This window comes from Aspergillus saccharolyticus, assembly GCF_003184585.1.
Source record: "Aspergillus saccharolyticus JOP 1030-1 unplaced genomic scaffold BP01scaffold_8, whole genome shotgun sequence".
In the NCBI taxonomy this organism is placed as follows: Eukaryota; Fungi; Ascomycota; class Eurotiomycetes; order Eurotiales; family Aspergillaceae; genus Aspergillus; species Aspergillus saccharolyticus.
In genome coordinates, this window is record NW_020290618.1 from 471030 (window position 1) to 496507 (window position 25478).

Here is a 25478-nt window from a genome sequence, read left to right on the forward strand (position 1 = left end):
CGGGGTTCCGGTACTAGTGAGACGAAGAAAACCTGAAAAACAAAAAAAAAAAGGCTTGATGGGACTAGTGAGATTGAGCACGGGGTTGTGCTTTTCTAGCTTGTGATACCTCGGTTCATGGATTAGTGCAAACTACAGTGCTCGTCTGCAGGAAGCTGCTCACTTGGGTGTCTATCATTCTGCAGTGATTGCACAATTGAGTTGCTACTGCTGCTCTTGAAGTGATATACATTCCGATTATATTGACCATATACAATACAATTCTACATTACAACTTTCTACTTTTACCAAAAGGGACCCAGCGCCAGAACACAGCAAGGGTGGACACCAGTGTGCCTACTCCTTAGTTGCCTTGCCTGGTGCCTTGCCGTTGATGGCTTCGGCGACAGACGCGACCATCTGGTTGGTGCAGGGTCCAAAGTCAACTCCGCTGATAAATACCTCACTGAGGAACTCCAATCCCGCCACAAATGTACACAGTAAGCTGGCGATCAGAAAATGACTGATCGTCGTGCCGATATCCAACCAGGAGCCCTCGTCACGAACCATGTAGAAGAAGTTCAGCGTCATTATGTCCGAGATAGACATCACGACCATGAACAACGCACTAGGGGCGACCTCGAGTCGGCGGTTGAGAATCCCGAGATTTGCACTAATGATTGCAAATGGGATAAGGAGTTTGAGGATCAGAAGCGCACCCTGGCTGAAGGGGCTGAAAATCGGAATAAGCCGGTTGACGCTCTCCAGTGAAAATGAAGAGACGGATGCGATGTTTCCCGTGCTGAAGAACCCCGATTGGAGGAGAAAGAAGAAGAAAAGGGCCACGCGAGCGTCGGACACGCTTAAAGTCCGGTAGCGATACGCGTGGCCTTCAACCACGGTGGTTGCATCCGTGCTAGGCGTTTCAATGGCCTTCTTAAGAGCCGAAGTATATGTGTAAATTGCATGCTCCAGCCGCACCCAGGTCATGATGGTCAGGCAGAACACGAAGTAAAAGAGACCTTCGTACGAGATTGTTAGGATGATGAACGTCGGAGCAAAGGTCAGAAATATGACCATTAACCGATGCATGTAGTGGCTGTTGGGCGCGAGTCGGTGGGCGAAAGGAAGCAGAAGTGATGCAACTGGAGGCTCGTTAGCTTGACGGTCTGGTAAGAATATTATCGTGGATGAGGAACCACGTACCAAGGACAACCCAGCCCACGACTTGGTTACCAAACGGAAGGCCTTGTTTAGCTTGTAGAGACGCTGCGCTGGATCTGGTGACTATAATGGCAAGCAAGACTTTCCCAAGCTGTTTGGAATCAGCACGCGTCACATTCAGTCGAGTGTCTCGCCTAAGCTCGATGAATTGCTTTATGGCCGCATTAACGGGTGTAAAAACATACCTGCATCCCTAATATAGTGCGCGAGCCCCAGGTAGAGCGACTGGTCTGCTGCGTTTCTGCACCTTGATCATAGGCCAAGATCGCATCCTCGAAAAGCAAGTAGAGTAGACCAGTGAAGAACATCAGGGAGCCACCGTACGTTCTATATGCTTGCGTTAGCAGTCTGTACCAACTCTGCACATTTGTTCTGCAAGAGACGCCTACATTGTGGCGATGTCCTCAACCTTGTTTGCGGGTAGCAGAGTGAAAGTGCTCATGAGAAGACACCCCAGAGTCCATGAAGCGGACAGCAACGGGTGCCTTTTCAGGAAGCGCAAGCCGTAAGCCAACGGCCAAAAGGCGCCTAGTATGAAGCAGATGGTGTAAATCTCTCGTTGGAAGTAGGATTGGACCTGCCCGAACTCGTTAGCAAATTGTCTTCGGCATGATTCGCCACAATTTACCAATGCCTCTAAAACCCCAATGAACACCAGCAGTTGGATCCCGAACGCGGCATAACCGCTTGCAGATTGTACATGACCGAGAAGAATTTCACGTCCAGCGGAAAGAGCCTTTCGGCGTGCGAAAACCTCCTCCCAGAAAAAAACGGGGAAGAAGCCGTAGAAATAGTAGCGCCATGAGGACTTCTGGTAGAAGAACACCGAGAATAGCGCCACTAATACAGAAGAGAAGAACATGGTACTGAAAGCACTTCTTCTCGCGTCAGAAGTTCCGTGCAAAATGTGCAGGTCAATGACCGTTGTCAAAGCGTAGGCGATCCAGCCCAGATACCCAAAAGTCACAATAGTCCTAAGGAACAGCCAATCATAAGTTTGAAGATAGCGCAGACCCTCCAGGGCGTTGGCAAAAAGCGCGGATGATAGCTCAATCGAGCTCTCATAGGCACCACTCGCAATCAGTCTCTGAATCTCTTCAATAGTCTCGCTGTGATTATCAAGTGGCTCGTAGGGCTTGAATCGCAACAAAGCAGCCTGTTTTTGTTCTTCCTTTACGTTATACATCTCCAAGACCTCCTGGGTATTAGCGAGCGCAGCACGGGCCTTCTCCTCCGGGCTGGCGTTGAGGTAAGCGAGAGGCAACTGGCCCACGGAGTTGGTTGGGAAGTCAAGCCCAACCAGGTATGCCATGAGCGCCGCGACATCAGCCTGAGCAACATCGTTCCGCTGCACACCATGCAAGCCCCAATCGTGCGACACACCATCCTCATGTCCTGACAATGCACCCTCCAGCGGAATCTTTGGCTCTGCGACGCCGGACCCCCATACGACTAGAGGCGTCCGAGTGTTATCCGGGTGGCCGTCACCATGACTGCCCCAATCGCTCATGCCATGATCCGCGGTGAAGACAAATGCAGTCTGGTCATCTCCATAGAAGTCCTCTATTAATTGAGTGACTTCTTGTACCCCCTTGTCTACTACTTTGATGTTGCGCAGGTATTCCTTCGAGTACGGACGAAAGCCGTGGCCAGTGGTATCGAGCCCGAGGAGATGCAGAAAGAACACCACCTTATCGTTGCGCAGCTTTCCATCTAATTCAGAATCATGCTTTGCGGCCTGGAAAAGCTCCTTGACCCTGTCGAAGACCCAGATGTCAAGCTTTGTCGCATCTGAAGTAAAGTCCTCCGCCTCTTCGCCGTATGTGTCTGCATCCACTCTGCCCGGAACTGCACCTTCCTTGAACATAGGTAGAATGTCCGGACTGCCCCAGCTCCATGTATGCCGGCTCCGGTTGAAAACACTGTCGAAATTCACAGGGTTCAACTTCCAGCCGGTGGTCACCGCCGAAACGTCCTCGTACAGCCCCGCAATCAGGGCAACGTGGCCAGGTCGGGATTCGGTCGGAACACGGGTATGGGAGATTCCAAAGGTCCCATGGGATAATACGCGAGATCGAATGAATGGTGCCAGGTAGATCGGATCATCGTCGTCATCTGTGGTCTCATCGGGGTCGGGTAATGCTTGGAAAGCCTTATCGGCGCGCAAGCCGTCGGCCACAAACAGCACAAGTCGCTGGGCAGGAGCAGGGGCATCTGGTTTTCGCTCCACATGGAAGGACTTCATCCCACTAACAATGGGACTGACGAAGTAAATGTCAAAGATCGAATAGGCGTATATGAGGTGGAATACCACCGCGAGGGTAAGAAACCCTACGCGGCCCAGACGCGCCATGTTCGCGGTGGCAGGGCGCAGCGTAGGAAGAGACAGAATAAGAGGAGAGAAGAAGGATCAGAATAAGAAGAGGGTCATTAAGAACAAGTCATAAGTACAATTAATTGTAATTGAATCCGAGAAGGAAAAGTCAGGGTTGGGTTATCCAGATGCCACAGCGTGACAGCATCCCCCCGGTCAAGCTTAGCTTTAGGGGAATCAGAAAGATGGCCGGGCGCACATTTCCGCGTGCCTGATTTGGGGGAACCTTGGGGAAGCCTGACCCGCAACCAATCGGTGGCCTCTGATTCGACACGCGAGCGGGTCGGCAGGCATAGACTGTGTACGGGAGGCGCCAAATCCTAAAGACGAAACGCCCTGACCCGTGGTGGCCTCAGGCTGTTATCCTCAGTGTGGCAGTAAAGCATGTGATTCTGCCGGCAAAGCCACGTCTCGCGCCGGTGAGCGCCACAGCTCAGCTCGCCGACTGCCGACCCGCCGACAATCGCGATCAGATCGAGTTGCCTGCAGAGTCTCGGTGGAATACGAGGTAGGACTTTCTTTCACACTCATACTACGTGAGGACAAGCGACTCCCACAATAGTGCCATTGCGTTCTGTCATTATGGCTTCCGCTCGTGGCCCTCGATGGCAACAGTTCCTCCAAGAGTTGGTGATGGTTGCGGGCACAGTAAGTTGGTAATGCTGCGAGCCCCCGAACAATACTAACGGCTCGTGAACAGTCCGCGTCTGCCTACTTTCTCATCCGATACCTTCTCTCTCGCCTCGACTTTGATCCGGAGAGCCAGAAGAAGGAAGAGCAACGGCGCAAGTCTGCAGCTATCCTACGGAAACTTGATGGTGGAGATGAATCAGACGAGGGTTCACCGCGCCGCGGGCGCAAAGAAAAGAGTCGACCCAAACGAGGTGATCTGACGCTGAACCAATATGAACAGGCCATCGCGATGGACGTGGTTGCTCCGGATGATATCCATGTGTCATTTGAAGATATCGGCGGCCTGGACGAGATTATCGAAGAGCTGAAAGAGTCCGTCATTTATCCCTTAACGATGCCCCACCTGTACTCCTCGTCCTCATCACTCCTGACCGCACCATCCGGTGTCTTGCTGTATGGTCCGCCTGGGTGCGGGAAGACTATGCTTGCGAAGGCATTGGCGCATGAGAGTGGCGCTTGCTTCATCAATCTACACATCTCGACATTGACGGAGAAATGGTACGGCGATTCGAACAAGCTTGTCAATGCAGTTTTCTCGCTAGCCCGAAAGCTTCAGCCTTCGATCGTCTTCATTGATGAGATCGATGCTGTGCTGGGCACGAGAAGAAGCGGCGAACATGAGGCCAGCGGCATGGTAAAAGCGGAATTCATGACACATTGGGATGGTCTCACATCAGCAAATTCTTTGGGAGAACCTCAGCGTGTGGTTGTTCTGGGCGCCACCAACCGCATTCAAGACATTGACGACGCCATCCTCCGACGAATGCCGAAGAAGTTCCCTGTTGTGCTCCCACCTGCGGCGCAGCGCGAGAGGATTCTTGGTCTGATCCTCAAGGACACCAAGATCGACCGGGAAAACTTCGATCTACAATATTTAGTTAGAGCCATGTCAGGCATGTCCGGCAGTGACATCAAGGAGGCCTGCCGTGATGCCGCCATGGTCCCGGTAAGAGAGTTAATCCGACAGAAGAAGGCCGCTGGACAGCAGATGGCATCGGTAGACCCCAAGGATGTCCGTGGTCTGCGGACGGGAGATTTCTTCAGTCGTGCTGGTGGTGTTCGGGTTATTCCTCCACCCACTCATGTTCAGAGCAAAGCGAACTCGGAAAAGGAATGGAGTACGGAGTCTGAAGCGACGTCTGAAGCAGATGCACGACCCGCGGAGATGGCCGAACCTCCCGAGTAACTTATTTATATTTCTTCTTGCGTCAATCGAGATTCCCTGTGCATTTTGCTTTCATGTCAACCATGTCAATTTATACTTGTCTAACGGCCCGGCGTTTTTTCTCCTCTCTGACTCGCTGCCTCTATCAGCGCGAATAGATTGCCAATTTATGGTGATTGGCAGGTTGGTCCTATGCAATTGAGTTGTCTTTCTGACAGGGCTCAGTAGACATGACACTGTTTATAGACTATTAATTAAGCTCTTATGTACTTATCATCATGGATGCTTGTGAAAGATGATGCTATTTTCGGCATTACCAATGGAAATAGTTTTGTAACCTGATTACGCGGCCCACCAGTTCTGGTGATGGACTGTGGTACAATACGGTACGAGTGGGTATGCTGCCGGGCGACGTCAAGGGAGGGCGAGAACACAGAGAGACAGACAGACAGACAGACACAGAGAGCAAAGTACTCCGTCCTGTGCATAGGGAAGGCTTCTTGCCGATCAAGCGGTTCCCACTCGCCTTACTCCGTACTCTCTTCTTCAATCGTCGCCGCTGTCCTTCAGCCATTTTCTTCAGCTTCAAAATTCCCCGATCTCCTTTGACATCCTATCCGACCGATCAGGAGACTGTCAACCCGCCCTAAGCACGATTGATTAGCCTCCCGACCTTAAAGCCGTCATCACAAGGGACTAGACTCCATACTTACTTTCTCTTATCCCGCGCTTGCCCCCTCCCCCCGGGCCCCCCCAAAACCCTTCCCTTCCCCAAACACAGCTCGACCTAGGTGGCGGCCTCGATCCTCTATTCATCGGAATTCCTACTGTCTCTCAATCGGGTCAAAGCACGGGTGCTCTGAACTTGATAGTCTCCGGGTGCCGCGGGTGTTTCACCATTAGGACACGGATGCGATAACCACAGTCGCCGCATGAATGGTCTGAGATAGAGACCTCCGATGGCAATCAGTGCCTGGGCGACCTCACCCAAGCTAAGCCCGCTCCGGAGAGCTGACGATATCTACAACCTCTTCTTATCCTTCTCTTTCCACAGCCAGGGATGAGTTCCAACAGCGGCTTGGCCGACGCCTTTAATCCCGGGACCGCAAGCACTAGATCCGCATCAACCGTGCGACCGCGAACTCGACGCTTGATCTCGATAGTCGACAGTGACAATGAAGATAACGGGAGGCAAATGCAATCCTCTGGACTTTCATCTATGCTCTCTTCAGAGTCGATTGTCCGCTCGCGCGGCGCCACTCCGTCTCCGAATCCATCCCGCGGAGTGTCCCCTATTCCGATGAGACATCCGTCTCGAGCTACCGAATCTCTCAGTCGCAATCGAGGAAACAGCTCCCTAGGTGTGTTTAGTCTGAGATTCGAGGATTGAATTCATTTTGGCTAAGACATACCACCTCGTGCAGATTTTCTAGATGCGTCATGGTCATCGCTGCAAAGCTTGGCCTCGTCGGTATTAGGGAGTGATATTGCGCGACCAGCTCCCAACGGCACCTCACGAAGCCATGTCCGAAAACCCTCGCGACCAGACTTGTATTCGAGACCGCCGCCGCGCTCGTCGATCCCTGCGTCATGGGGACCGTCGGCCCCTTCCACGCCAGAAATAGGTGTTGGGACCAAGGAAGAACGCCAGGCATTAGTGCAGGCCAAGAAACGGGAGGCTCTTTTGCTGGCCGACACCGGGCCAGCGTGGGCTTCCAGTTCACGACACAAGCGGCGGGATTCGAGTGACGTAACGAGTCATTCCAACATTGACCCGGAGCAGGATAAGGACGCCCTAGTATACATACATCATGTACAGCCGACAGACACCATCACCGGTGTCACGATACGATATGGCTGCCAGCCGGCAGTCTTCAGGAAGGCCAACGGATTTTGGCCCAGCGATAGCATACAAGGCCGGAAGACGGTCCTGTTACCGGTTGACTCTTGCTCTATTAAGGGACGGCCAAAACGATTCCAAGCCGACGGCGAGCTAGTCAATGGCACTCACGAGTCTCTGGAAGACTTGAATGGCAGCTCGATCGCTCCTACTGCATATCCGACACCGGAGCCGCAAGATACCACAAATGAAGGCGATGGGGACCGGGTCTGGAAGCACGAGTCCTGGGTAGAGATTGAAGGCTTTGGTGCGCCAGTCGAGATTGGTCGCATCCCTCGAGGCGCATTGGGGTTCTTCCCACGCACACGGCGAAAATCGGTGTCGTATACAGACTCAGTACCATCTCCATCCTCAGACCAGGGACGAACAGCAACCACCTCTTCTGTATCCTCGTCACCGGCTGAGTCCCAGTCCTTCCAGCCTGCCCACCTTCAATGGAGCCGGCAATCCACCAACCCTTCCTCACCAGGAAATTCCAAGAGACCCGTAGTTCGACACCAGCGCCAACGCAGTGGGATCCAATTCTCGGCCCCAGGCGTCGGCACGCTTGACCGCGACATTACAGCACCAGGTCCCGCGATGGACGGACTGAGCAAGTTCTTCGCCCAGCACCTCCCGAACCTCGCCCCAGTAACCCGGCCTCCCAACTTTGATACCACCGCCGATACCCCGACCGCCTCCGCTATCTCCAACACACCAACGGGCCTCGAAAATATCGGGGGAGCCGTCGAATCCTGGGTGCGGAAAATGACGAGTCGCGCCAAAGCCGGCCTCAACGACCTGCAACAAGCCACGGGCTCACCGAACCACACCACCGCCGATCCCACAGGCCAAATTCAAACAAACGGCCGTCGCACCATGGGTGATCTCATCGAACTCAACGACGGACTAGAGCCAGCGGACATGGCCTCCACCGCTTCCTCTGGCACTCGTCGCAAACTCGAGCGCAGCGCCCCTTCATCAGCGTCAAGCTCTCTCCGTCCCAACGGCACATCGTCGGCATCTCCGTCCTCCACTCTAAGAGGCCGCTTCGCCACCCCATCGCCCGGACGATCGAGCGGGACTCATCAATCCGGGGACCGATGGGATCGGTTCAAGGACGACTAACATAGATCCATGGCCTGCTGCATTTATTGTTTGTCTCTTCTTTTGTGACGGTCCTGTCTGTTCAATCTCGTCTGTCTGCATCAGGCAGAAATGCTCACCCGCCCCCTTTGACATAGCGAAATCCCTCTTTTGTGCCAGCATACTACATCCAAGCTATAGTCTCCCGTCTACCCCCTTGTCCCTACCTGCATTTGCATGACTCATATGGTATACCTGCTTAGTTTGCTAGCTTACAATCGCAGCAACTATAATATATCCAACGCAATTGGTTTGTACGTTTACCCGTACTATATTTCTTCGAATGTATTCAGCGGCCTCAACAGGCTATGTCATGTGGCTGGTGGTATAATACAAGATCCAGGGTGTCCCGGTTGCGGTGCTACGCTATGCTAGATTATCCTATTCTATATTGCCAGTACAGCGCCGCCGCCCGCGAGACTAGGCCAAGTTATGTGGGACAGACTGGACCATGGAGAGAGAAGGTGGTGGCTGTGATCTACTCCGTAGGTAGGAACTGACAGGGTGTTGTGGTCATGGTTTGTGTCAGTTGCGGTGTTAGTCTTTTGTCTGCAAGTGGTGTTGATTTGTAGGTAGTAGGAAGGCGGGTAGACTCAATTGCAGAGTCATGGTCTATTCGTTTAGCGAGAACGGTGAGGAAGGCAATTTAATGATAGAGCGAGGCACAAAGGAGTAAAGAATAAAAAGCCTCGGATATGAAGAGAAGAGAGACCCGCTAACTAATATATATATATATACATGTTAAAAACCGGTAAATGCCCTGCGACCCGGACAAAACGCTCAATGGTCCGAGAAATGCAATAGGGGAAACAAAGGAAACTGAATTTGGTATCAAGGTGACAGAAAGATCGCCACACGGGAGGGGCGTCTACTCCTTCTTTTCCTTGGTGAATCCATTCAGGAAAGAAAGGGGTCCCGTGTGGTCGTGATGCTCGCGTTCGCGCTGACGCTGCTCCTTCGCCCGTTGACGCTCCTCTTTGTATTGCTCCCAAGAGAGATTGGCAGCCGAGTTAGTGATGCTGGCGTCGGAGCCGAGGCGCTCGTTATTGTGCTTCTCTGTTTGCACGCGAAGGTAGTGGCTTAAGGTGGTGGCTTCATCCTGGGGCATGCGAGCGGCCTTGGAGGGTGGGGTTGGGCGGACGGCTTCGTCACCGCCGTAGATCCACAAGCCGCGGCTGAAGGCCCATTCGACGGCTTCTTCAACGGGCTCATCGAAGAGGTAGGGGAGGAAGGGGACGACGGCAAGACCCAGCTATGATGATCAGTCAATTTTCCCTGGGCAGTTCACATTCGCGACAACTTACGCCAATAGGAGACCAGGTGCGAAGGAAAGCATTCTTGGAGTTCTTCATCAAACGACCGGTGTACTTCACGACGGAATGGATGGTGAATGCCGGCAGACCCATACTGGCGATACTCTGGAAGACGGCGCGTTTGGCCATCACCATGCGATAGTCTTCCATGAGGGGAACCTGGGTGGTAGGCCAGGGCGTCAGGGTGTCGGTCGACGGCGAAGTCAGAGGCCTGGTGAGGTTGCCGGTGACCATGCCCTTGGCAACCTTTTCGGGAGACAGGTCGCTGGCATCTTTGTAGGCTTCACAGGGCGGTGCTAGCAGGCTGCGGTTGCGCAAGTACGCTTTGTAGCCTTCGTGCGCGACATCACCAATCAGATACGTCCATGAGATACCGTAGGCGGATCGCACCAGCCACGGGTGCGCGACGGGACGGAAAGATTCGCCAATGTCGGAGGTATAGGCGACATAGCGGTGGGCGGAAAGTAGAATCGTGCGCAGACGAGTCGCGTAACCGGCATAGCGGTAGGGGGTTTCCGTGGAGTCAACAGAGCTGGCGATGGTTAGACCAATATTTAACTATTCCGTTGTGATGCCTAAGCGGCCGGAATGATCGCAGCGTCTAGCGGACAGGTGCAGTCCGGCGCTTGCGGGGAAGAATGCGGGGGGGGCAAGGGGAGGACACGCGGAGGTGGACGGGCGAGGAACGGTGCGTCGCAACAGCCCCAAGAAAAGGGGACAACATACTAGGAGGAATAAATGTCGTCGTAAAAGCCATCATCGTGATCCACGAGCTTCTGAAGCTGATCCGGCAGCTTCTCGCGCGGAATGGGCTGTTGTACCACCTCGGGCGCTTTGTCTTCTTGTTTTCCCCAGATCATGATGCGGTCGCGTGAAGGAAGTCAAGCTGGGCGATGGGTCAATGAGGTCTTCAAGGAAGAATTGCGAAAGTGTTGACTTACTGAGGGTAATATGGTGTAGAGACAAAAAGGTTGCAAGGGGGAAAGGTAATGTAATGAAGGGAGATGAAATGAAGGTAGCAGTAAAGAGGAATGCAAAGAAGAGAAAGAAAGAAGAGAATGAAAGAAGAAAAAGCAAGGGCAACTGCCCCAAAATCATTCCATGCAACAGCCGGGGTTAATCTTGCCCGTCATAGCCAGATGGAGGCTCTCCGTCTCTTGCTGCTCGCCCCGAGGTCTGTCGGAAAACAGGAAGCTCTGCTGGCACGAACACCGCCACAATGTCACGGCAATAACTGACTTAGTAGTGATCTCATGGCTCTGGCAGCTGCATGCTGAGCTGATTAAGCGCGCAGGATTGATTTGGCTTTTTGCTTGAGGGGATGAGTTGCTGTTGGCGCTGTTCTTGCGTCGGACCACTACATTGTCTGCATCAATAGTTCTTAGAATGCATTGTTCGACTGATGATTGTATGTACGCCGTACTGGGAACGACATCATCGGCCCATCAGCTGATATCCCGTCATTGCTTCCCGAACGTCATCCGCCGTCGGATAAACCCGGGAGGACAAAGCCTCACGTGAAAAATGAGACAGCTCTAGCTGACTCATGTTTGACTCAGCCAAAACAGCCTTTCTGCTGACTCTATTCTTAGTCAGCCTACCATACCCAATAGGGAATGAACCAGCAGCCGCAACTTCCTCCGCTGCCGTCCGTTCGACTTATTCGCGCAGGAACCTATCATCGCACCGCTTCTCCGCCAACTCCATTCAATTCCTCCCTCTCCAATCCGTCACCATGGTCGTCTACTACCAGATCGCCGGCAAGAAGGTCGGCTCCCACGTGGTATGTATCCCGCTGCAATGACTCCGCGATGAACCCGTGCCCGAGCCTCCCTGTGTCCGGCCAGTTTCTGTCGAATGTTGTGGGAAGATGCTGGCCTGCGTTACGAGGATCACTGGCTGATAAGAATGCGCTCTAGCTCGCCATGGGTGTTCTCGGTGCCCTCTTCGGTGGTGTCAAGCTCGCCATGGGCGGTGGCAGCCAGCCCAAGCCCGCTACTCCTCCTATCCAGGCCTCCTCCAAGGACGAGGAGGACTTCATCACGTACGTTTCCGAATAAGCTCCGCAAGCTCCCCCTTGGCCCGATCATCCTCCGCAGTTTTCTGGCGGTCAGTGCGGGCGCGGGGTTCCACCGAACCATGAGTTGCAAATAATGCTGCTGTTCCAGCAGCAGAACAAGCGGCTTATAGCACTGCCTCCGGGCTCTGGTGCCCTGCCCTGTCCTGACGGTCAACCGCCCGCTGCTTGAGTCTAGGATCTGTACAACAGAGCTAGGGTCATCTTCAACTGTAGCTAACGAATGGCTACAGGGACTTCTTGAAGCAGGTGAACGGTGAAGACAAGAAAAAGGACCATTAAGCCCAAAGCCAATGCGTTCCGTGCTAGAGTCCAGGACACTGAGTCAATTGTGCCAACGTGCGATCTCCCACTCGAGCTATAATACACCGATGGGATCAGGACGCAACGTGAAGGTCGAGCTGTGTCTTCGCTTGCAAGAGTGGCACGTCAGGTGGTGACTTCGGGTCAGGTGTGAATCTGTACATATAGAGTATACACCATGCTTGTTTCAATTGGTCTGTGAAGATCGGTTTAGTGGAGTACTGTAGTTGTGGTCCCATTGATTCGTAGTACAGCAGGAGGCCAGATATCTAGGGATTGAGCTGGGATCGGGGCTTCCCTTTGCACCGCATCTAAACGTCAAACTCATTAAATTGGTTTAATCGAACAACCCACGACCAATGCATCCTAAGAAACCTAGTTTAGTCGTACTCTATGTGAACTAACGAATCTTGAAAACGAGCCAGTCACCTGACCCAACCGTCCCATCTCTTCTCGACTTCACCTTCTCACCACCACCGCCCAAGCATCTCCCCAAATCACCAACGAACCACAATGAAGCCGCCACTGCCCTTTCCTTTCGCCCTCAACATCGGCACCGACATCGTCCACCTCCCGCGCATCACCCGCCTCCTCACCCGCGAGAACGGCACCTACCTCGCCCGCTTCACCCGCCGCATCCTCCACCCGCGCGAGCACGCAGACTTCCACGCCCGGTTTCCTTCCCTGCCCACAACCCAGCCACAGCTGCAGCAGTCCCCGTCCCAGTCCCCGTCTCAATCCCAACCACAACCCCAAGCTCCTTCCCCACCCCTCGCAGACACGAACCCCTCCCAAATAACCCCGGAAATAGCCCGCTGGCTCGCGGGGCGGTTCGCCGCCAAGGAGGCCGCGCGCAAGGCGGCACCGGGCGGGGCGGCGCAGCTCGGTTGGAAGGATGTGATTGTGCGGGTGAGTGAGGTGGACGAGGGGCGGCCGGAGGTGGTGTATCTGGGCGATCATCCGTGGAGTGAGGGTGAGGGTAAGGGTGAGAATGCGGATGCGGATGGGGACAGGGGAAGGGGGAGGGTGGGCAAGTTGTCGATTTCGCATGATGGGGAGTATGTGGTTGCTATGGTTTTGGCGGCGGGTTGAGATGCTGGATGGATTGATGATGGTTCTCGGGGTGTTGTGTGTATGGGTGGGTTTGGGATGGGAGTTGGGGTTTGGTGTCTGGCGTTTCATTCATGGGTTGGGAAGGGGAGGAAAAGGATAGAATGGGTTCTACTTTGAATTTGCCACTTGGGGGGAAGGGTGCTACATGAATATCGCTGGGCTGGTGGGAGGGTGAGTTGAGGGCTATTATACAATGCACACTATCATAGTGTTTCACCGGGGATGTCCCTCGGAGGTGCACTACTTTTGTCAAGCGGAGTCGTATGGCTAGACAAGACATGAGCGGAGAGCATAATTATACCCATTCATAACGTATACTAGCACAGTCTCAACCCTGTACAATCATATGGATATAGTAACTCAATGCCTAGGCAAAGGCTGAGTTGACATACAGAGCGCCGCTACGTGCTCCGGCTCCGGCTGATGATTGCTTGAGTTCGACTCCCCATCAAACAAACAACCTTTTAACCTTCGCCATCAACCCCGAGTATACCTCCGGACTCCTTGTACAATCTGAGAACCGCCTTCAGAGTCCTTTACTTCATAAGCGTGGGACATCGTGCATCTTGGAAATATCCAGACAAATTTTTGGATACCTCCAACCAAGTCAATTTACCCCTCCGCACCGCGGGGTAACAGTTATCGTGAGCATCAAACTCCACCACGCATCAACACCACAAGTCCAAACCCAACTGACACCCGCATAGATGCCATTCACCCACCACAGTCACTCGGGCCAATTCTGCCCCGGCCACGCCAAAGACAACCTGGAGGAGATCCTCCAGCTCGCCATCCAGAAGCGCTTCCACACCTTCTGTCTGACGGAGCATATGCCCCGACACCAAGAGGACTTTTACCCTGAAGAGGTCCTCCATTCTCCCTTCCAAGCCCACATCCACCCCCTCCCTTACCTTACGACAGAAACTAAAACAAGATAGATCGAAGCCCAGGACACTGAAGCATCTCACGTCGCCAACGAAGCCGCCTACTACACCGAAGCCACGCGTCTGCGCACCAAATACGCCCCGCAACTCAACATCCTCATCGGCTTCGAGACGGACTATATCCGTCCCGCCTCACTGGCCCTCATCCAGCAGAGCCTGGCCACCCACGACTTCGACTTCTTCATGGGCTCCATCCACCACACCTGCACCGTGCCTATCGACTACGACCGGCCCATGTACGAGGAGGCCCGGCGGCGGGCCGGCGGGACCGATGAGGCGCTGTTCGCGGCGTACTTTGACGAGCAGCTCGAGATGCTGCGGCAGGTGCGGCCGCTGGTCGTGGGGCACTTCGATCTGATCCGGTTGCAGAGCGACGAGCCGGACGGCAGTCTGCAGCGGTTTACGGGGGTGTGGGAGAAGGTGCGCCGGAATCTGGCGTTCGTGGCCGAGTATGGCGGAATGCTGGAGGTGAATTCGGCGGCGTTGCGGAAGGGGATGCGTGAGCCGTATCCTATGGGGGAGATTTGTCGGGTAAGTACTGTGTGCAATTTTCTTTCTTTTCCGATAAGGAGGTGATGCTTCAGGACTAATCTGCAGCAGGAATTCCTCGCCCTCGGCGGCCGCTTCTGCCTCTCCGACGACAGCCACGGCCTGGCCCAGGTAGGGCTGAACTACCACCGCGTGCTGCCGTGGCTCGAGGCGGTGGGCATCACGACGGTGCATTACCTGGCGGTGGCAGACGACGACGACAACGACGGGGAGGGGATTGTCGATCCTCGGTTCCCGCGCACGCGCATTCGAGCCATCTCGGTGGAGGAGATGAAGAAGCTGCCGTTCTGGGAGGGGGCCCAGGCTGCAGCTTGATTGTGTGGGAGGCTGGCTGCGTGCAGGCCTGGATGCATTGACTGCGGGGGTTTAGGGTCTGTGTGTGTGTGTGTGTGTGTGTGTGTGTGTGTGTGTCGGTGTGTGTCGGTGTGCTGCAGCGTACATATGTCTGCACTTTAATTTACTTGTCACATATTTCATCTCTATGTATCAATTGATCGAAGTCGATGCCTGAACATGAGGAGATATCACACAAACACTTGAGCAAACACTGGGACATCTGCGATTCTTAGGACTATGTACTTAATGGCAAGGCAAGACAAATGACATCAAATGGCAAATGGATGACAAATGTGGCACTGGCGGGCTGATACCAGGAGCCAAGAGTGATGATAGCCGGAAGGTTGCCAATCACGCAATCAATTTGTCGTCTATGTTGTTCACTCCCCGTACGCAGGTACTCCGTATACTCTGCAGTCGGTCAAGAAAGTATTGGTTATTTTCGTCATCCGGCAAACCCACCCGCGCCAAGCGAAACGCAGCCACGGGCACACAACAAACGCACCCGCGAACGCACCCGCGTTCTAGACTACAAAAGAAAGTACACAATAGTTACTAGTTAGTAGTGATACGGAGTACACAGACATGTTAAGTGAATGTACTCGTCAACAATTGAAACCTCCTCCTTGATCCATCACAAAGCTAAACAAACCCTCCTCGAAGCACAAACAAGTCCCTTACCCCTCCCAAGTCCGTAGTTAATGGCCATACTCACTCATAGTGTAGAACCAACTCTGTCTGATCCCATCTTCAAAACCAGATCAACTCCTCCCGTCCAGAGAACTTGTTCCCCCCCGCCCCGCACTTCGGCTTGGAACCTTTTTAAAGTTACCTAAACCAACCAACCAACCAACCAAGAACTTTTTTTTTTCTCTCCTCCCCCCTCCCCCTCACCGTGACCTTCAACCTACCTTGCATCTTCACCACTCACTTACAATCACCTTTTTTCTTTTCACCAACAAAAAACCAAACACCAAAATGGGCGTCACCAAGACCATCCTCACCCCCGGTACCTCCGACCGCAAGCCCAATGCGGGCGACAACGTCGTCATCCACTACACCGGCTGCCTGTACGATGAGAGTGCAGAGCACAAGATGGGCAAGAAGTGCGTTTTAGCTGGAGATGATTCCCTGATCTGCCCTTAGTTTGAATGCCTGCCTGCAAGCAAGCATCACCCAACCCCAATGGAGCTAGAGACCAACCCCACCAACCCATCAACAAAGCCCTTGCTCCACCGTTCTGGCCGGGTTCGCAAAAAAATGGCCCTGCTAATATATTACTTTTTCCTGTTGAAATAGGTTCGACTCCTCCTACAACCCCGGCCGTGGACCGTTCCGTGTCCAGATTGGTGTCGGCCAGGTTATTCGCGGTTGGGATGAGGGTGTCGTGACGATGAACGTTGGTGAGGAGTCGGTGTTGACGATTTCGCCGTATGTTGCCGCCCTAAACCCCCCTCACCAAACCACGAATACAAGGGCAGGAAAGCAAGAAAGGAGGAAGAGGAGGAGGAGGAGGTGATGAAGATAGCGGACTGGGAGATATACAGACAGACAGGCTAATACTATCGGATGGATTCTTGGAATAGTGACTACGGCTACGGTGACCGCGGTTTCCCTGGGTTGATCCCTGCTGGCTCGACTCTTGTTTTGTGAGTATCTATCCTTTTTATTTTTATTCCTCGGGGGGTGGGTGGCATTGGATCTTGTGGATGATGTGTCTGGTCGGGTTTGTGGTTGGACGCGAGGAGGCTAATATGGCATCTATATTATAGCAAGGTCAAGCTCATCGCCATTGAGTAAATGGTTCCGGGAGTCTGTCATATAGTAGCCGGATCCCTTCATGGAAATGGAAAAGGAAATGGAAATAAAACCAGGATTGAGATTGTATTCACTGCTCTTCTTCCTAGACGCATGGGTCGGTTGGTCCCCTAGTCATAGGTTGTAGTTCCAACCGCAGTCGCAAACTATGCTACCGGAGTATGATCTGTATACTCTTGCTTCGTAGTCCAACATACACATCTAGGTCTACTACCGCGCAATCGAATTGATATACTCAATCCCCTCCGCCCGATACGTATCCTCCTCCACATAACTCTCCGTCCGAGGTAATCGGAAGACAAAGTTCGACGGCCCATCATCCGGGGTATACCGCGGCCATTCCGGAATCCCAGCAACTATATCCCAACATCAGCACTCTTCTAGCCACGGACAAAGACCATACATACCTCCATGTCCATTTGGATCCAAGTCTGTCACGAACGCCGTCCACATCCTGGCCGCCAGGTTGCCCAGAGCCAGACGCGCCGGATCAGACCCGAGAGGCGTGATAGTCTGGTCCGGGTTGGCAAACACAAAAGGAATCTGCTTCAAGTGTCAGTCGCTGCTTCGATTCACATTTCCAGTACAAAAGGGACTACCTCTGCGAAATGCTGCACCCCAATTACACTCGTATCATTCAGGGCCGCCACATCCCACCGGTACGCGTACACCTCCGGCCCGGCATGCGCCATCTGCGCGCCTAGCAGCCGTCGCGGCGCGACCATGCAAAGATCGCCCGCCATCGACTCATACCGCTTGTACTCGTAGCCACGCGACGGCCAGGTGACGTTGCCCCAGCCGTAGGGACAGCCGATGGCCGAGATATTCGGGTACAGACCTAGCAGATGCGTGGCTTGCTCGCGGTCGAGGACCCAGCGTTTCGACGCTACCACCGTTTAAAAAAAGGGCTCCCCACGACAAAGAGGGTCAAACCTACCGATCAACTGCTCAATACACTCTTCATCGGTATTCGTCCCCGTGGTGCCGAAACTCGTGCCCTCGTCCGTATTGGTCCCGTGCAGGATGGGCACCTTGGCGAACCGGCCGTGGGTGATACTGATCTGCGGCTTCTCCTTGATGAAAGTGCCGTCGATGGTGCCGAACCATTCCAGTCCGTTGTAGGCGAGAGGGTAGAAGGTCTCGAAGGGGACCTCGCGGAGGCATTGGAGGGTGTCGGATGCGGTGGTGCAGCTGATTCGTTAGTGGTTGAATGCCAGTGGATGTGTGTGGACATACCTGGTCGCGTTCACGATCTGATCATACATTGGTTGATACCAGTCTGTGCCGTTCCAGGGAGGACCGACTGCATTGCCGGACTCCATGATTGCTAAACGCAGTCAATAGTCTGTAGATGCCCGTTCAGTAGAGGACTTACCAGCCCGGAATAATTCCTCATTGTCCCCATCATTCGTCACCAGATGAGCCCCAACACTATATGCACCTCTACCCACTCCTCATTAGCATCCTCGGGGCAGCAAAGACAGAAAACTCACGCAGATTCCCCCCAGATAGTAATCTTCTCCGGGTCACCGCCAAAAGCCTGGATATTCTCCTTAACCCACCGCAAGGCCACTCGTTGATCACGCAGTCCGAGATTCGTATTGCCGGATTCCTACACCAAGCACCACCAGCATCACGGGCAAATCAGCACCCATCAAGCCCCCAGGACCCTCAAGACGACCCCTCCCCCACACTGTAGAACGGAAGGAAGAACGAACCATGACCTCCTTGGAATCCAAAAACCCAAACGCGGCCACCCGATAATTGATCGACACCCCGATGACAGGCTTATCGTTCAGCGCGCCCTGGTGCAAAATATAACTCATATTATACCTGCCGGAGGTGAACATGCGTCAGCCAGCCCACTTCATCATCATATCATCATGAATCGCCCCCTCCTACCACCTACCATAGTATCTCGAACCCCACTAAAGAAGAAGAAGCAGCAGCAGCAGCAGAAGAAGAAGAAAAAGACATACCTAGGATCCGAAGTAGCACCCTGCATCCATCCACCCCCAAAAATCCACACCACCACTGGTAACAACGCCTCATGCCCCTTCCCAACACCCGAGGAAACGGACGCAGGCCTCACCACATTCAGATTCATACAGTCCTCGCTGAGTCGCGTCCACCCGTCGTCCACCAAGGTGGTCTCGTCGCTGCCATAGCCGGGGCAGTCGTTGCCGTATTGGGTTGCGTTGTAGTATACCACCCCTCCATCATCCTCGGCTTCGGTAGTGGTCGAGGGGCTAGCGTCGTTGTCGCTGTCACTCGCGCGATAGTGGGTTTTGAGAACGGCAGGGGTGAAGCGGATGGGTTGGTCGGCGTATTTGATGCCTAGGAAGAGGTCTTGGGCGAATTCAGGGAGGGAGCGGCCGATGAAGATCGTGGAGGGGGAGCTGGGGGTTGCGGAGGCCGTGAGGGTTACGGCTGGTGGTTGGGAGGAAAAGACGGATACAGAAGCAGAAGGTGTAGCAGCAGCAGCAGCAGCAGAAGCTTTGCTGGGAAGAGCAGATGCGAATGATAGCAGCAGCAGCAGAAGAAGATGAAGAGGAAGCAAAAGGGTGGTGAGGGGAGGGAGCCAGTGGGTGGTTGTTGGGGCCATTGCGGGCTATAGAGGGGAATCTCTTCTCCTTCTCCTTCTCACTCGCTTCTCTCTTCTCTCTTACCGCAGAAAGGCTCAACACTTATAAGTTCTACGCTCCACGCTGAAGAAGTACTTCCAAGTATACATCAATCCATACTCGCAAGCTCATCCTGCAGACAGATCCGGCCGTCTCCTCCCAAGCGATACTATAGCCCTCGATCTTGCCACGAATCATACCTCCTCTTCACTAATTCTGCAGCCTCGGAGACAGCCATAGGTGGAACAGGGTCTGCCCCCTGTCCGGCGCAACTCCGGCTGGGCGTGTGGAGCAGTTTTTCCACGCCTGATGCAGGCCGACTGAAAGTGAATATTATTCAATCAGATCCAAATCAAAAGAGGGGAAGTCGACTTGGCATGCATGCTTCATGTGGGGCGACTACTAACAGATAACAGATTGCACTCTTCCTGGTATCCGGCGAGAGATCATCACTCTATGAATCAAGCGGCCACCTTCCGGTCGGCTTTCATTCGGTCTCTAGTAGATACGGACGGGAAATATACATCTGTACATATGAACAATTCAATCAGAAACAGTCAAGGAGACACAGGAAGTGGCTGGGGTAGTAGAAAAGTATAGATGGCGTCAGTCGTCACGATATACCTCCCATACCCCCCGGCCATACAGAGAACAATGATGCTTCCCACAAAGGGAGACAAAGAAGAGAAAAGGCGGGCGAGTATGGCGGTCATGGAGGCAGCTTCGGCTCCAGCACCACCAGGAGGGTAAGAAAGGTATATGATAAAACAAAAATCACAAACATATGGGGAATAAGAGGAACAGATTAGATGAGAGTTTGATAAATGACAAGCGTTGATCCAACGCGACATGAAAGTGGAGAGAACGAGTCCTCTCCGCCCCTCTTCCTGTCTTCTTTTTCTTCTCCATTTCCTTTCTCTTGATCGTGTTTCCCCAGTCTATCATGGGATACTCCTTAAAATGGCTCCAACGGCGTCTAGTTCCATCCAAGGGAATTTTCGGCCATTACAGGCGCACTGATCATCTGCGTCCGACCGGTGCCGCGGCTGTTCTGGCTGCCGCGGGAGATGCGACCTCCGGCGGCAAGGGCAGACCCACGGGCCTCGCTCATCTGGTCCACCGTCGAGGAGCTGCGTTGGTGCAGTTGACGTTTCTTGCGGTACCGACGGGCCACCCAGAACATACCAGCACCATAGGCAGCGGCACCGGCAACGGCTCCGACACCAATGCCAACAGCGCTGGCCTTGGTGGTGCCCGAGCTACTGGTACCGGCATCCGACTGGTCATACCCTCCACTACCACTGTCATTGCTGCTGCTAGATCCGCTGCCGCTGGATGAACCGCTGCCGGACGAAGAGCCGGAGCTAACAACCAGAGGAATCGAGGGGTCGATCATCGACATCAATGTCTTGACTGTCTGATTGGGCTGTTCATACAGTTTGGAAATGGGATTGTGGAGCATCTGCGATAGAGTGTCCACGTCGCCCGACGGGATGTAAGCCAAAGCGACAGTGGCGATGTATCCGGTGCTGGCCGAGTTGTCGTAGGGCTGGATGTCGTACATGACGATCTCACTGCCGTTGGACGACAGGGCGTACTCGAGACCCTGAGGAACATATGTGAAGATTTGCGACGAGGACAAGGGCGTCGTAGCCACGAAACTGTATCGGAGCTTTCCATTGAATCCAATTTGGATCAATGTAGAGTTCTCGGGCTCAGTGGGAATGCCACCAGCCGGAGAGATGGAGCCAGGGAGTTGCGCGGCAGTGGTCGTAGTGGTAGCAGCTTTGGTGGCAGTGCCCGTAGGCTCACTCATAGTAGTCGTGGCTCCCACAATCAGGATGCTGGAGGGCATCCAATCATCGTCAGTTGAAGTGCTGGACGTTGGGGCCAGGGCGGAAGTGGTCTCAGCAACAGCCTTGGTGGTCGTCGGCTGCTCAGTGGTCAATGGAGTGGTCGCACTGGTGCTGGTGCTGGAGTACACAGAGGGAGCGACAGTCGGGACAATGGTTGGAACAGCAGTGGGGGCGACGGATACAGAGCCCGAAGCCTCCGTGGTCTTGGTCGCAAGGAGAGCAGTCGATGTGGCAGACACTGCGGTCGTGGCAGACTCGGAAACAGTTCCGGATGGAGATCCCGATTCGAATGCAGACCCGGAGGCAGATGGTGTGGAAGCCGGACCAGTACTCTCAGAAAGAGTAGGCACAATAGCACCACTGGTGGGGGCAACGCTACCAGTGACAACAGGGGTTGAGGCGCCAGGTGCGAAGCTCTGGGTTTCGGTGGATGGAGCGATGAGAGCCGTCGAAGTGGCGGCCGTGGGTCCCAGGCCAATTGCAACGCTTGAGGCATCAGAGGTAGCGCCTGGAGCCGTGCTACTCAGGCCCACGGCAACACTGGTTGGAACGACAGAAGCCCCCGAGGTTAGATCCAGCCCAGTACTGCTCAGGCCCACAGGCACGCTGGTAGGGACGACAGAAGCCACTGAGGTCAAGTCCAGACCGGTGCTGCTCAGACCCACAGCAGCGCTGGTGGGAATGGCAGAGGCCACCGAGGTCAGATCCGAGGTGGTGCTGAGCAATGCAGGAATAGGGATATCAGACGAACCCAGCAACGAAGTAGGAGTAACCAAGGGAACGCTGACGGGGATAGTAGGCAGGCTCAAACTCAAGCTGAGGAGTGCAGGTTCAACCGAGGCGCTAGTACTCGTGGCAGTGGCCGGGCTCGATCCGGCAACGACAGCGGGCGCAGAGGCCGTGACAGACTCAGAGGCAGTAGCAGGCGCGGAGGCAGCAACGGAGCCAGATGTGGTAGCAGACTCAGACGCAATGACAATCCCAGAGGCCGAGCTGGAGGGAACAATTGAAGCAGACACTAAGGCAGATTCAGTAGCAGGAACCGAACCTGAAACAGTGGCGGAGCCAGTCACAGTCGCTGAACCAGACGAGATACTAGACTCGGTTGGAATGACAGAGCCTGAAACACTTGAAGCGGATGCAATGGCAGATTCAGAGACAGTGGCAGAACCAGACGCAGTAGCTGATGCAGGCACTTCAGTAGACGTCGTTCCTGACAGAAGGCTCGACAGGATGCCCACCAAGCCCGACGCGCCAGGGGTAGTGGTAGAGGCAGCATCCTGAGACGCGGAAATAACGGCTTTGGAAGACGCTGCATCAGTAGTCTGAGCAGTGTTGGTGGTGGCCGAAGATTGGGTGGCGGCGGATGCCACGGAGGAGGCTTGATCGGCACTACTTTGAGCAGAGCTATGGGTGGCGGTGGCTTTGGCGTCAGAACTCTGAACAGACGAGCTCTGGGAAGCCGAAGGGGAAACGGTCGAGCTTTCGGTAGAAGAGCTTTGGCTCGAAATGAGGCCAATCACGCCAGCAGAGCTAGCCACGGGGGTAGATGTGACAGAACTCTGGGCAGCGGAGGTCTGAACAGACGAGCTCTGAGTAGCAGAGGGAGAAACAGTTGAACTTCCGGTAGATATTTCGGTAGAGCTTTGGCTCGAGACAAGGCCAGCACTTCCAGGGCTTGCGGCAGGAGTAGACGTAGCCGAACTCTGAGCAACTGAGCTTTGGGCGGCAGATGACACCGTAGGGCTCTGAGTGGCAGAGCTCTCAGTGGCGGCACTCTGGCTCGAAATCACGCCAATAACTCCCGCAGAGCTTGCAGCGGGAGTAGAGGTGGCGGAAGTCTGAGAAGCAGAAACCTGGATAGCTGAGCTGTGGGAAGCAGACGGAGTCGCCGTGGCACTCTCAGTGGTAGAGCTCTCCGTGGAAGAACTCTGGCTCGAAAGAACACCAACGATTCCGGCAGAGCTTGCGGCAGGTGTAGATGTGCTAGACTCCGAGACCGCTACAGCCGAGCTGCCCGTGGCAGCGCTGTTACCAGCACTGGTGGGAGCGGTGGTTGAGGCTGCGAGCAAACTGGACACAAAGCTCTCAAGCGAGCCGCCGAGAGAGTCGGCGGTAGTGGTAGTCGCAGCGGCGACAGCTGAAGAAGAAGTGTCGACTTGCACTGCAGACGCAGAAGTGGAAGATGGCTTGTCGGACGTGGTGGTGTCCACATTTACGGCAGCCACGGAGGTGGACGACTTGACTGGCGTCGTTGTGTCCGCCTTCACAGCAGAGTCCGATGCGGACGACTTGTCGGACGCGGTGGTGTCGACCTTCGCAACAGACTCCGATGTAGCTGAGGCGGAGGCTATGGTCGTGTCGGCTTTCACGGCGGGTTGAGACGTAGTGGTTTCACTTGGGGTGGCCGAGTTTGTTGTACTGGCGCTGGCAGTAGTCGTAACCGATGCGGCAGCAACTGGCGGGGGCGACACGGCCGCCTTTTCGGCTGTCTCCGCTGTCGCGCTGTAGCTTGTCGAAGCTCCGGGAACATACGGTTGCGTACCAACGATGGTGTGCGTGACGCCGTACGCGTCCACTGACAGGGTTACCGGCACAACAACCACGACGGGGCCGGCGTCACCTGTCTTTATACTGGGATCTGCCGCATCTGTTGTCGAGCTAACGGCGCTTGTCTCGACCGTCGAAGTCGCAGATGTCACGGCTGGGGACGCGATCGCAGAGGAACTCACTGCGCGACCCTCAAGATAGTGTCGAGCCCGCAAATCTTGCGCGTCGGCTGCGCTCTCGGCTGCGGTGATGTCCAAGCCGCTCAGCGTTAGGAGCGCGAGCAGCAGGGATCTTGTCGGGGAAACCATGTTGAAATTGTAAGGAGCGTGGGTGGATAAAAAGCGTAATGAATGAGCGATTTAAGGGTCTCGAGGACCGTACGAATGTTGAGGGGCCGGACAGAGCGAACACACCCAATGCGTAAAAAAAAAACCTCCAAATCAAGTCACCAAGATATTCAAGCGTTGATCCCCAATGTCAGTTGTTGATATCGCAGATACATCGATTCGGTGGCTGACGGCGATAAGCGGTACTTGAACGGTATGGGACTATCCTTTTCGACCTTCCTGCGGTTCACTTGTCCACTCTCCAGTCGTCAAGACCAGGCGGCTTTCGGCGAGTCAAACGGGGATTGATGAAGTCGCTATTTTGGTACTTGCAGCTGGCTGGGACGCATTCAAAACTCCTGCCAAGGCTAATTCAGGTACAGGAACGGATCTATCGGCAGGAACAGGCCAAATTCTCCGATTTAGTGGGTCAATAGCAACGGGTCCGGGGGCGAGTAAGTCGCGCGAAAGCAGAAGCAGTTCGTGATAAACAAAAGCGGTCTCAAGGAGCGGCAGGGGGCGTGGTCGTCGGACGAAACGAACAACCAACAAAATCCCCTCGAATATTCTCGCGACAGAGGAGGCGATAACGAATGTAGATGCGGCAAGGAGCGAGCGACAATAGATTTCTATATCAGGATTGACAAGTAAGAACAGCGATCGTTGAAGGAAGGGAGGGTGGGTGGTAGCAAGACGGTGGCAGGCGGTGGGAGGTTGTATGGAAGGAGTTGGGTTTTTTTTTTGGTTCGACGGGGCGACAGTCGGCTGGTTTGATGGTACCTGAGACGGCGCGCGACCGGGAGAGAGGATAGGGAAGAGGGGAGTTGGGAATGGAGAAGGGGGTGGGATGGTAGAAGTGTAGTGATGGTGGTGGTGGTGGGAGAATGCAAGGAGCAGGGAGAAGAGCCCGAATCATCAGTGAGCCTGAGGGGTGAGACGGGCGATGCACTGGCAGCAGCCCCCAAACTCCTTCCTTTCGTTGTTGACGCAGAGAACGTACCGATATATGGGAGGGACTACGTCAACGCAGGCATCGACAGTACTCTGAAGAACGGAAGGAGGGGGGGAAGAACAGAACAAGAACAGAGAGAGTGTGAGGAGTAAAAGAGGGAAATAGACAGTAATGAATGACGGGGGGGAAATTTGGTAAGAAAATCAAATAAAAAGACGAACAAATAATCGATAGGAAGTAAATGAAAAGAGAGGGAA

The 25478-nt window shown here is 54.2% G+C and overlaps 10 protein-coding genes across 10 annotated transcripts; 5 read left to right on the plus strand and 5 right to left on the minus strand.

Annotated features, from left to right (window-relative positions):
* Window positions 1-223: 223 nt before the first annotated feature.
* Window positions 224-3730, minus strand: BP01DRAFT_354968 (mannose-ethanolamine phosphotransferase MCD4). The gene is made up of 5 exons (XM_025574575.1): window positions 1832-3730; window positions 1593-1780; window positions 1389-1530; window positions 1186-1294; window positions 224-1124 (listed from the first exon to the last, which is right to left on the minus strand). The coding sequence occupies exons 1-5, from the start codon at window positions 3554-3556 to the stop codon at window positions 337-339; spliced, it is 2952 nt and encodes a 983-aa protein (XP_025433177.1). The 5' UTR covers window positions 3557-3730; the 3' UTR covers window positions 224-336.
* Window positions 3731-4031: 301 nt separating this feature from the next.
* BP01DRAFT_414596 (protein-degrading AAA family ATPase MSP1) lies at window positions 4032-5660 on the plus strand. The gene is made up of 2 exons (XM_025579068.1): window positions 4032-4225; window positions 4278-5660. The coding sequence occupies exons 1-2, from the start codon at window positions 4160-4162 to the stop codon at window positions 5454-5456; spliced, it is 1245 nt and encodes a 414-aa protein (XP_025433178.1). The 5' UTR covers window positions 4032-4159; the 3' UTR covers window positions 5457-5660.
* Window positions 5661-6495: 835 nt separating this feature from the next.
* Window positions 6496-8442, plus strand: BP01DRAFT_292322 (putative LysM domain protein; the record flags this gene model as incomplete). The annotated part of the gene is made up of 2 exons (XM_025571687.1): window positions 6496-6805; window positions 6842-8442. The coding sequence occupies 2 exons, from the start codon at window positions 6496-6498 to the stop codon at window positions 8440-8442; spliced, it is 1911 nt and encodes a 636-aa protein (XP_025433179.1).
* Window positions 8443-9081: 639 nt separating this feature from the next.
* BP01DRAFT_228709 (mitochondrial fission process 1 family protein) lies at window positions 9082-10781 on the minus strand. The gene is made up of 4 exons (XM_025571192.1): window positions 10715-10781; window positions 10500-10659; window positions 9765-10305; window positions 9082-9712 (listed from the first exon to the last, which is right to left on the minus strand). Exons 2-4 carry the CDS (start codon window positions 10631-10633, stop codon window positions 9329-9331), a joined length of 1059 nt encoding a protein of 352 aa, XP_025433180.1. The 5' UTR covers window positions 10634-10659; window positions 10715-10781; the 3' UTR covers window positions 9082-9328.
* BP01DRAFT_354970 (uncharacterized protein) lies at window positions 10500-11159 on the minus strand. The gene is made up of 2 exons (XM_025574576.1): window positions 10715-11159; window positions 10500-10659 (listed from the first exon to the last, which is right to left on the minus strand). Exons 1-2 carry the CDS (start codon window positions 10869-10871, stop codon window positions 10655-10657), a joined length of 162 nt encoding a protein of 53 aa, XP_025433181.1. The 5' UTR covers window positions 10872-11159; the 3' UTR covers window positions 10500-10654.
* Window positions 11160-11508: 349 nt separating this feature from the next.
* On the plus strand, window positions 11509-12132 carry BP01DRAFT_381040 (ATP19 family protein; the record flags this gene model as incomplete). The annotated part of the gene is made up of 3 exons (XM_025577278.1): window positions 11509-11556; window positions 11693-11817; window positions 12084-12132. 3 exons carry the CDS (start codon window positions 11509-11511, stop codon window positions 12130-12132), a joined length of 222 nt encoding a protein of 73 aa, XP_025433182.1.
* Window positions 12133-12455: 323 nt separating this feature from the next.
* BP01DRAFT_228706 (uncharacterized protein) lies at window positions 12456-13560 on the minus strand. Its single transcript, XM_025571191.1, has one exon. It carries the CDS (start codon window positions 13333-13335, stop codon window positions 12613-12615), a length of 723 nt encoding a protein of 240 aa, XP_025433183.1. The 5' UTR covers window positions 13336-13560; the 3' UTR covers window positions 12456-12612.
* Window positions 13561-13821: 261 nt separating this feature from the next.
* BP01DRAFT_354972 (histidinol-phosphatase) lies at window positions 13822-15258 on the plus strand. The gene is made up of 4 exons (XM_025574577.1): window positions 13822-13910; window positions 13974-14132; window positions 14205-14741; window positions 14811-15258. The coding sequence occupies exons 2-4, from the start codon at window positions 13974-13976 to the stop codon at window positions 15072-15074; spliced, it is 960 nt and encodes a 319-aa protein (XP_025433184.1). The 5' UTR covers window positions 13822-13910; the 3' UTR covers window positions 15075-15258.
* Window positions 15259-16073: 815 nt separating this feature from the next.
* On the plus strand, window positions 16074-17076 carry BP01DRAFT_315335 (FKBP-type peptidyl-prolyl cis-trans isomerase; the record flags this gene model as incomplete). Its single annotated transcript, XM_025572558.1, has 4 exons — window positions 16074-16201; window positions 16395-16526; window positions 16682-16744; window positions 16868-17076. The coding sequence occupies 4 exons, from the start codon at window positions 16074-16076 to the stop codon at window positions 16893-16895; spliced, it is 351 nt and encodes a 116-aa protein (XP_025433185.1). The 3' UTR covers window positions 16896-17076.
* BP01DRAFT_354976 (putative triacylglycerol lipase (LipA)) lies at window positions 16997-19683 on the minus strand. Its single transcript, XM_025574578.1, has 9 exons — window positions 18893-19683; window positions 18632-18746; window positions 18407-18525; window positions 18289-18356; window positions 18150-18240; window positions 17851-18104; window positions 17513-17799; window positions 17321-17456; window positions 16997-17269 (listed from the first exon to the last, which is right to left on the minus strand). The coding sequence occupies exons 1-9, from the start codon at window positions 19516-19518 to the stop codon at window positions 17124-17126; spliced, it is 1842 nt and encodes a 613-aa protein (XP_025433186.1). The 5' UTR covers window positions 19519-19683; the 3' UTR covers window positions 16997-17123.
* Window positions 19684-25478: the final 5795 nt, after the last annotated feature.

Bases quoted from the DNA above. Each gene is read 5' to 3' on its own strand.
- BP01DRAFT_354970 (XM_025574576.1), bottom strand. From the start codon at position 10,871: ATGATTTTGGGGCAGTTGCCCTTGCTTTTTCTTCTTTCATTCTCTTCT.
- BP01DRAFT_354968 (XM_025574575.1), bottom strand. From the start codon at position 3,556: ATGGCGCGTCTGGGCCGCGTAGGGTTTCTTACCCTCGCGGTGGTATTC. The intron at 1,531-1,592 runs GTAGGCGTCTCT...GCAAGCATATAG, and splicing joins GTTGAGGACATCGCCACAAT to AACGTACGGTGGCTCCCTGA. The intron at 1,295-1,388 runs GTATGTTTTTAC...GATTCCAAACAG, and splicing joins GCACTATATTAGGGATGCAG to CTTGGGAAAGTCTTGCTTGC.
- BP01DRAFT_228706 (XM_025571191.1), bottom strand. From the start codon at position 13,335: ATGAAACGCCAGACACCAAACCCCAACTCCCATCCCAAACCCACCCAT.
- BP01DRAFT_414596 (XM_025579068.1), top strand. From the start codon at position 4,160: ATGGCTTCCGCTCGTGGCCCTCGATGGCAACAGTTCCTCCAAGAGTTG. The intron at 4,226-4,277 runs GTAAGTTGGTAA...GCTCGTGAACAG, and splicing joins TGGTGATGGTTGCGGGCACA to TCCGCGTCTGCCTACTTTCT.
- BP01DRAFT_354972 (XM_025574577.1), top strand. From the start codon at position 13,974: ATGCCATTCACCCACCACAGTCACTCGGGCCAATTCTGCCCCGGCCAC. The intron at 14,133-14,204 runs GTCCTCCATTCT...AAAACAAGATAG, and splicing joins AGGACTTTTACCCTGAAGAG to ATCGAAGCCCAGGACACTGA. The intron at 14,742-14,810 runs GTAAGTACTGTG...AATCTGCAGCAG, and splicing joins CTATGGGGGAGATTTGTCGG to GAATTCCTCGCCCTCGGCGG.
- BP01DRAFT_228709 (XM_025571192.1), bottom strand. From the start codon at position 10,633: ATGATCTGGGGAAAACAAGAAGACAAAGCGCCCGAGGTGGTACAACAG. The intron at 10,306-10,499 runs GTATGTTGTCCC...AACCATCGCCAG, and splicing joins GACGACATTTATTCCTCCTA to CTCTGTTGACTCCACGGAAA. The intron at 9,713-9,764 runs GTAAGTTGTCGC...TGATCATCATAG, and splicing joins GCACCTGGTCTCCTATTGGC to CTGGGTCTTGCCGTCGTCCC.
- BP01DRAFT_354976 (XM_025574578.1), bottom strand. From the start codon at position 19,518: ATGGCCCCAACAACCACCCACTGGCTCCCTCCCCTCACCACCCTTTTG. The intron at 18,105-18,149 runs GTATGTCCACAC...CTAACGAATCAG, and splicing joins CAGATCGTGAACGCGACCAG to CTGCACCACCGCATCCGACA. The intron at 17,457-17,512 runs GTAGTCCCTTTT...CACTTGAAGCAG, and splicing joins GGGTGCAGCATTTCGCAGAG to ATTCCTTTTGTGTTTGCCAA.